This window comes from Melospiza georgiana, chromosome 17 (genome assembly GCF_028018845.1).
Source record: "Melospiza georgiana isolate bMelGeo1 chromosome 17, bMelGeo1.pri, whole genome shotgun sequence".
NCBI lineage: Eukaryota > Metazoa > Chordata > Aves > Passeriformes > Passerellidae > Melospiza > Melospiza georgiana.
The window spans coordinates 7,075,157-7,084,267 of NC_080446.1; the positions used below are offsets into that span (position 1 = coordinate 7,075,157).

General features: G+C 56.3%; 1 protein-coding gene across 1 annotated transcript; it reads right to left on the reverse strand.

Annotated features, from left to right (window-relative positions):
• Positions 1–1,630: 1,630 nt before the first annotated feature.
• Positions 1,631–8,374, reverse strand: PSMF1 (proteasome inhibitor subunit 1). The gene is made up of 7 exons (XM_058036234.1): positions 8,225–8,374; positions 7,025–7,177; positions 6,406–6,488; positions 5,654–5,830; positions 4,823–4,876; positions 2,818–2,976; positions 1,631–2,699 (listed from the first exon to the last, which is right to left on the reverse strand). Exons 1-7 carry the CDS (start codon positions 8,351–8,353, stop codon positions 2,648–2,650), a joined length of 807 nt encoding a protein of 268 aa, XP_057892217.1. The 5' UTR covers positions 8,354–8,374; the 3' UTR covers positions 1,631–2,647.
• Between the last annotated feature and the right edge of the window lie 737 nt (positions 8,375–9,111).

Consider the following 9,111-nt stretch of genomic DNA (forward strand, 5'->3'; position numbering starts at 1 on the left):
GCTGTGGGCTGGGCGGGCTGGCAGATGGCCTGAAGGACTCTCTGGGGATCCTGAGCCATTACCAATAATCCAGTGCCTCTCTTCAAACGTGTAGTGGAAGTGCTGCGGCTGGAGGAGGGAGCTGAGCCTGTGCCAAGACCGCACACCCAGCCCCAGCCGCTCCTCGCAGCCTCCCCATAAAAATTAACGCGGGGTGTGTTACTGTGCTCCCGTGCATGCTAATGTTTCCTGTGGCTGGGGGCACAAACAGCAGTGCTGGGGACAGGGACACGTGGCTCAGGGCCTGAACTGTCCCTCCTGCTGAAGGGAGACCTGGCCCTTGCATCCCCTGTGGAACAAACCCACAATGGGGGCAGCTGTCCCCCAGCCATTCTCAGGGAATGGCGTTTGTGCTGGCCACAAGCCCTACGGACGGAATACGGAATGCGCTTGGGATCACTGGTCCTCAGGAGCCACCTCTGCCATGCTCCAGCTCCTTTAGTGGCAACTGTGGGGGCACTCTCCTGTTCCCACTGTCCTGTGACATGGAGAGGAGGATCCTTGTCTCGTTTTACTCATCCTTTCTGGACATGGATGGCTCAGCCCTGGGAGCCCAGAGGCTCAGGCAAAGGCCTGCAGCAGACACTTGTCCCCTTTGGAACCCACTCCCCTCCTCTGCCACCTGTTTCCCAGCTGCACAACACCACGGAGCCGCCGGGGCCGGGCGCTGCAGACAAAAGCCGGTTCCTCGCCCTGCCGCAGCCTCTCCCCGCGCTGACTCGCTTTAATTAGCCCCATCAAAGCCGGCTGCGCCTCTCCCTCCTGGTAGGTCGCAGAACGTGATTAATTCAGGCACAGAAAACAGCCGCCCCCTGCAGAGAGGGCCTCTCGATGAGGCCAAAGCTGTTTCCTCTCCCCCATCCAGTCTTTCAACCCCAGCAGCATCCCTCATCCAGTCTTTCAACCCCAGAAGCTCCCCAGTTGAGAGCTTCTTTCTCCTGGAAGGAAGCTGTGGGACAAGAAAGAGCAGTGGCCTCACTGAGCCTGGGTCTCTCTCCATCCCTCCCATGCTGCTCTGGTCATGGGCATTGCCCACAGCCCACCCGTGCGTCTGCAGCTGGGACTTCCCCCCCAAAAACCTCTGGGTAATGCAGTTGGTCTGGGCTCAGAACCAGCCCCTCCACGAATGGGGATCCATGCATGAGCCCTGGGGAGATGCAGGAGTTGCTCCAATTCCTCCCAGCACCAGGTTTCTCCAGCTGGTCTTCCCTGCTCCCACGTGTGCAGGGCCCAGGGTGGCACACACACCATAACACAGCTTTATTAACTGCATTTGTAGGCAAAGAGGTTTTAAAAGGAAAAAGCCTTTTGGGAAAAGAGATAGATGGGGGGATCCCTTCCCCCTTTATATTTCTGCCAACGCAGCTGTGTGCAGTGTTCCAACAGCACTCAATGCCCCGGAGAGGCAATTACTGCAGGAGCAGGGCTGGGCTGCTCTCCACTTCATTTTCCTAATACAGTTACATCCTCTTGGAAAAGCGCTGCTGCTCAGGGGAAGGTACAAAGCAAATTCCCAATGTGAATCCTCTGCCTTGGGGAGGGCTCTGGGGCTTCCCTTTGCACAGTAGGGAACAGAGGGGCCACCCCAGTATGCACCAGCACAACACTGTTGTCAGGTTTTTATTTCAGTCTTATGAACATTCTTCCAAGAGATCAGACATGAGAAGAAAAACAGTTTGAGCCCTTGACGGGAAAGATGAGCTGCAGGCCCAAATCAACTGAGCTGGGGAATCTCTGGAGAAGGGAGGCTTCTAGAGAGCTCAGGAGCCTAAGCCAAGCAGATCTCACCCATCCACCCCAATCCAGGCAGAGCCACACAAAACAACACTGGCAGTAGGAAAACATGTTTGAGAAACCTCTTTTGCACAGCTCCCTCCCTCTTACTCCAGATCCATGTAGTGCACAGTGGGCACCCCTCACCACACTGCCTGCAGGGCTTCACAGACACCCCAGGGATGAAAAACACCATGGCTTCAGGGAAGAGAGGGGGCAAGGTGAGCCAGGAATTCAATCTATGTCTCTTCTCATGCACATCAAAGGCTTTTCTGGTGCTGCTCTTCAAAGCCAGCAAGCACAGCTGTAATCCCAGCTGCTGCTGGGGGTCTGCCCATGGAGACCCTGTGGGTTGGGCTTTCCAGCCCTTCAATAAGTGCCTTGCTCAGATTCAGAGTAAGAGAGAACCCTACTCTGTGGGGAGCCTACTCCAACTGTCCCCTTCAGGAGGCTGCTGTGGTTTCCTGCAGAGGAGCAGCAAGGAGCCAAGCTCCCTTCTCACACCCACCACTTGTGGGACCCCAGCAGCAAGCTCTGCCACCCCACAGAAGCAGAGAAATCCCACAGCACCCAGGCTGTTCCCAGAGAGCCACACCCCACACTCCCACCTTGCTGGGTGCAAACAGCTCCCTCAGAGGAGCAGAGCAAGAAATGACCTACTACTGCCTCCTCTTCCATTCTGCAAACAGGGAAGCCTTTATAGCTGATGGGACACAAGGCAATGTGGCCCAAAACGGAGGAAAGGAAAACGCTGCTGGAAAGATCACAGGAGTGACGAGGCAAAGTGCCCCTGCTTTCCAGAAAACTTGTGCATGAGCAGCCACGTGGGGACTCCTCACATGAACATGTCATCATAGCCTGGAGGAGGAAGGTGGTCAGGATCCGGCCTGGAAAGAAATTCAGAGCAAACAGAAGTGAGCGCTCAGGCCTGCAGCAACAGGGATGAGCTGGGCTCCAGTGGCAGGCTGGGAGCAGGCTGGAATACCAGCAGGGCCAAGGACCTACCCGGATCGCCCAACTCCTACGGGGCCAAAGGGGTCAAATCTGGCGCCTGGTGGAACAGCTCCTGGGGGAAGCCGCCCTGGGATGCCCGAGGATGGGTCAATGCCAGGATGCGGGATGCCAGAGCGGAGAGGATCCACAATCATTCCCCCACCTCGACCTCTGGAGAGAGAAAAGGCAGAGAATGAGATGAGATTGCCACTGGAGAGAACTGAAGAAATGCTGAGCATGGGAACATGGGGTTAACCTGACACATGGCATGTGGGAAGGAAAGCTCTCAAGACCAGCCAGTGAAGCAGCCCATGGCAGGAAGACAGAGAGCCCTGCAGAGAATCCCAGAATTGTTTGGGTAGGAGGGGACCTCAAAACTCATTTAATTCCAGCTCCCAGCCACAGGCAGGGATATCTTCCACTAGACCAAGTTGTCCCAGGCCCCACCCAATTTTGAATACCCCTAGTGCTGGGGCAGCTACAGCTTCTCTGGATAACCAGAGGTCTGGGGTCTCATCATCCTCAAAGCAAAGAATTTCTTCCCAAAATCCAATCTAATTTGGCCTATTGTCAAGTGGGAACCATTCTCCTTTGTTCTGTCACTTCAAACGCTTGTCTAAAGTCCCTCTCTAGCTCTCTTGGGACTCCCTCTGGGCACTGTAAGGGCTCTAAGGTGTCCCTGAAGCCTTCTCATCTCCAGGCTGAACAGCCTCAGCTCTCTCAGCCCATCTCCACAACAGAGGTGCTGGCTGTTCCCTCAAGAAGTACCAGACCTGATTGCCCTCTCTGCAGACCCACATTCCATCCCTGCTTCCCATCCTGCCCTGGCAGTGTTGCAAGAGCCGGCTGGCTTCCCACAAGCCTTTCCAGAGAACTGCCTGGAAGTCATTTGCTGGCCACGGCGGCTCCTCGGAGCTGCCCCACGCTGCGAGCGCCATTCCTCACGGTCGGCTTTGTGCAAATGCGCTGCAGCCTCCGGACACCGCTGCTGCCATCGTACAAGTCATTAACAACCGTGCTAATGAGTTCCATTAGGCCAGAACAGCTGCCCAAAGTGCCCCGGGACAGCCAGGTCCCATGAGCATATTCCAAGGAGTCTGGGTCTCCAGTCCCGGCACTGGCAGGTGTCAGCACGCAAATCTGCTTCCATTTACCATCTTTTTTTGTCATTTACAGAGAAAATCTCTGATGAAGCGCTGGAGGCAGCAAGAGAAACAGGGACACCCTCCCCTCAAAATGAATCCCCTCTCCTGGTGCAATCAGGTTTCCTTCCAGTTCCCCCAGCTCCAGGCCTCTCTTTCCAGCTGAGCAGGGACATTTTTAGTTGTCCCTTTCTAGCCAAACCCATGGAGAAACAAGTCTTGCAAGAGGGGAAAAAATGCCATCCCCACAGGAGAGTGGTTCCAAAGAGGAGTCTCCTCTGGGCTGCAGGACACTCCACAACGACACCACAAGCTGGTTATTGTCTGACTCTGTGCTTTTAACTAGAGTGGAAGATGACAGGTTCTCCTTGCCTCACCATACCAAATATCAAGGATATATCTATGAAGCTCAGTCTCCCAGACAGCCCTGCCTCTGCCCAGGCTTTCTCCAAGTGCCTCAGACAGCCGGGAGGCTTGAAACAGGACTTGAGAATCTGTGAACTCGGCTTTCAGCCTCCCCTTCTGCAGACTGCTGGGCTGGAGACACAGCAGCTGGTAACGGTTTAAATTAGAGGCTTACATTCACTTAACGACGTATTCAGCTTTGATTTACTGCAGGAATTACTGTGTGTTAAATGAATACAAGCTGATTATTAAACAGACACAGATTGCAACCTATCATCTATGCAAGAGACGGGATCTTATTACGACATTAGAACCATATTGAGCTTTAGCAACTGTCAATTGGTCCCTCACAATTTGCACTGAGCAACTGCCCCCGCTCAGAGACACTTGGCTGGATATGTTTTGGTGGTCTCCAACTACCCCACATCCCCCAAAGGCAGAGCAGGGTGTGCTTCAAGAGCCATACTCACCCAAAAGGGTCTAGGTCTTCTCCACCAACAGCAAAGGGACTCAAGGGGGAAGGCCTGAAACATGAGACACAGAAAAATGTTCAGGAAGAGCAGAGAGGCTGCATGCAGCTGTGCCCACGGGTGCTCTCCCATGGCAAATAGTGCAATACCTGGAGGGCCTGGGATCTGTGGGGCCCTACATTAGGGGGCTGCCATTGGGGGCATTCCCTGCTCCAGGGTGCTGCTGGATGAGGACACTGATGTGTGTGGCAGCAGCTTGCTAAGATAAAGGGAGCCCTGTTGTTCCCCCTGCTGTTCCCACTGCTTGGAGCAGGAGCTGTCCACGTATATCAGGAGTTTTCATCTCAGGGAATCCCTAAGCAGTGCTGGGCTAGGCCCGGCTCTCCAGCATGTCCCAGACAGAGACATAATCCCAGTTCAAGAGTGTGGGGACACTGGTGCTGGGTGCACCTCTGGTGTCCCTCCCAGAAGCTGCTCCGCCACACAATGGCACTGTCCTTCCCACTGGTGTCCTTGCTCTGCCAGCCCCAATGGTCCCTCAGCCAGCAGGAGCAGAGCCACTGTCCTTCACCCCACACCTCACCTCCCAGCCCCTGCCTGTTCCTTCCTGGGTCTGTCAGTCCAACACGCAGCTGCAGAGCAGCCCATCCCTCTCCAACAACCAAATCAAACCCAAGTGTCCAGGCTGATCCAGCTGGGGAAGGTCTGGATCCTTTTCACTCCCCATCCCACATGTGCAAGATAGGGACCTGATGTGTAGTTTGGGGAGCAGTGCCAGGGCCACATCCCCTCTGTCAGGGGGCTCTCAGCAGGCACACACTCTCTCCTCACCTGTGTGGGGCCCTTGCGCCCATGGGCTGCCGGGGAGGGAGCCGGAGTGGGTTCTCATCCCAGGGCACATCCTCTTTGGGCTCAGGCTCCTTTCTGCCCTTTCCTGCAGGGGGCCCGAGGGGAACAATGATGCCTGAAGTGATTCTTGTCCTCAGCTCCTCGCTGTTCTTGTACACCCTGCAGCAAGGAGAGGGAAGGCAGTGGGGTGGGGTGGCCATGGCACCAGCACATGGGGTGCTGAACAAACTGCAACAGGCACGGGGAGGGGACAGACAAACCCAAAGTGTCCCTGGCACAAAACATGTCCCCCACTGGCAGCACAGAGGGTAACAACACACAAGGGCACCATTTACCATTTACCCCATTTCAGTGCCACCCAGCCATTCCCTTCTGCTCCAACCCAACCAGTCTGCTCTGGAGGAAAGCACATGACACTGCGAATGTGGCTGAAGCTGTCACATTCCTGGGCAGTGTCCACCCAGCACAATGCTCTGGAAATAAATGTGCTGGCCTGGCCTGTTCCCAGGTGGGGTGGCCTTCCCCTGGGCTCCAACCCATGATCCCACTGTCCTCTACATCTCTCGTGCCAGTGCAGAGGAAGGCAGGGAACAGACTTCTGGCTGCATTTCAGGGCTGGCCTGGTTCTGAACTGGGGAGTAAGTCCTCCAGCTCGTCCCAACCTGATTTCTGCCCCCATCTCCATGCCAGTAAGAAATTTCCTCCTGCAGAAAATACCAGGAAACTGAAATTACTTGTGGAAATCGTCCAGGTGCTCTGAGTTGATGTAGTCAGCCACTGCCAAGGTCACATCTGCGACCTTCTGAGATCTGCGATCCTGGAAAAGCACAGGTAAAGCAGAGTGAGCAGCCTGCCAGAGCGGGGAATGAGGGACACAGAAGGTACAACAACAGCCCCAGGCTTGGGATACAAGGAATGGGGGTCCACCTGCTTTCCACCATATCCCTGTGCTGTGCCTGAATCCCCAGGAGCAAACCCCAATGTACAGCAAGATTTTCCCTGCTCCCCCTCCCCAGTTCAGGCTGCAAAGGGGGGAACACTGAGCAAAGCCACCCAGAGCAGCTGCTTGTTGGGGGCTGCAGAGAAGTCCTGAGCTGGGAAAGGGACAGAAGCAGGGCAGCTCCTGCGCTGGACTGTTCAAGGCCAACTGTCCCACTGCCCTGACACAGCCAGGGTTTGACCAGCTTCATGCTGGGCCACATCTGACACAAAAACACCCCCTGGGTCTGCCCTATCCTGAGGAACAAACACACTTTCCAGGCAGAACAAGCAAAAGCCAACATTTAATAAACTGTCCCTGGTGCTCTTTTCAGCCAAAGGATTTCAAACCCCAGGGACCACATATGTGCTCACCATGACATTGAGGATCATGCTGTCCTCCACCATGATGGCCTTCAGCAGCAGCTCATAGGCATCATCCATGGACTTGTAGCGCAGTGTGTACACCTCCTTGTTGGCTTCCCAGCCAGCAGGCAACAGCTCTGACTTCCTTTCATCAGGACCTGGCTGCAATGGAACAGATGGGCTGCTGAGACCCTGCCCAGGAGCCCAGCACGACCTCCTAGGGCTGGGGGTCTTGTCTTGGCTGCACAGGGAAATACAGGAGGGAACTGAGGTCTCTGGGAGGGGATCCCTCAATGCCTTCCAGGTTTTGACAGGACAAACAGGGATTTCCTACAGGCTGGCCCTGTCTGCTTGCCAGCCTCCCACAGCATCCCTGCACTGGAAGAGGAGGGCATGACCAGCAGGAGGAGGTCACAAATACCCACACAGGAGACAATGTTCTTTGCTGTCAGACACCTTTCACCTCCGCAGCATGATACAGAGCTGTCTGGGGCATGAGGGAAGGCTGTCATTATGTCTGTCCCAGCCCCATATCAGTGTTTCTCGGGGGCCCTGCCCTACACAGTCCCCTCCTATGGTACTGGGGAGAGTTCTCTGCTGTGACAGTGCCCTGCACTCCCCATTACCCTCCAACGCCACATCAGGCACTCTCCCAACACCCATCAGGATCCCAATTCACTAAACTCCCATCTTAGCACTGGGTCCAGAATTAGACTGCCCCACCCTCTGATATTGCCCCAGTACATTTCCTCCTCAGCACTGGACTGGACACCTCCCTTTTCTTACAGACTTCTGCCCCACCACTAAGCTCCAACTTAGCACTATAGTAACTCGCTTCCCGGAGTTATCAACACCAACATCGGGATCTCCTGTCCTGCGACATCCCCCAGCATCAGGACCCTCGGTGCCCCCAGTACTGGGATCCTCTCAGCACCACCACTATCCCAAGAGTGGGGCCCCCCTACAGCACCGGGACCCCCCAACACCAGGACACCCCCGCCCCGCAGCCCTCCAGAGGCAGTACTGAGGCCCCTCGGCCCCGCACCGGCCCAGGTGCCCCCAACACAGCCGGCGCCGCCCAGTTCACCTGGCCCAGGCAGCGGTCGCCCGGCTCGACCGCACGGCGCCGGCGAGCGGCGCTAGGAAAGGCCGAGGCTTCACCGCGGCCTACTAGGCCCCTGCGGCGGCGCACCCCGGCTCAGGCCGTACCTGGTCGCCGGCACCCAGGCAGCGGTAGCCGTGCCGAATCAGCTCCCAGTGGATGCCGCAGACCAGAGCGTCCTGCGGACGGGAGATGGCGGGCCTTGCCCAGGCGTACAGCGGCTCCAAACCGGCCATGGCTGCGGCGGCCGGGGCGGAGCCGGGCCCGCACCGCCCCTCGCTAGAGGGCCCCCGTCCGCTGCGCTGGGCCCAAGCCGCCGCCTGCGGCCGCGGGGTTGCTGCCTGTGCTGTTGTGCTCGGCTCTGCTGACGCTCTTCGAGTTCTGGAGTCGGTTTCGGGCCCCCCAGGACAAGAAGGACATTGAGGGGTTGGAGCAGAGAAAGGAATGGAGCTGGGGAAGGGGCTGGAGCACCAGGAGCACATGGGGAGCTGGGGGGACTCAACCTGGAGAAAGGGAGGTTCAGGGGGGTTCCCTCTACAGCTCCCTGACAGGAGGGTGCAGCCTGGTGGAGGTCAGGCTCTGCTCCCAGGGAACAGAGACACGACAAGAGGAAACGGCCTCACGATGTACCAGCGGAGGTTTACGTTGGATATTAGGGAAAAATTCTTTGCCAGAAGGGTTATTGGTGGGCTTGGTTGTGCTGGGGCAATAGTTGGACTCAGTGATCTAACTGGGCTTTTCTACCCTAAAGGATTCCATGATCCTGTGAAGGATGTCTGCCCAGCACCATCCAGCAACCTCCAGGTTAGTCACTCTGAGCCTCCTTCCCTGCTCCTGGCTCTTTCTTGTCATCAGAAAAGCATTTAAGCATTTGAGTTCATGCTGGGTCTGCTTGTTCTGCTGTAGCAAGCCTTCATGCTGACACCAAAGGGATCAAAGCACCAAAAAGCCATTGATGGGTTTATTTCATCCCTTCCATAACTCCTTGTCTGGG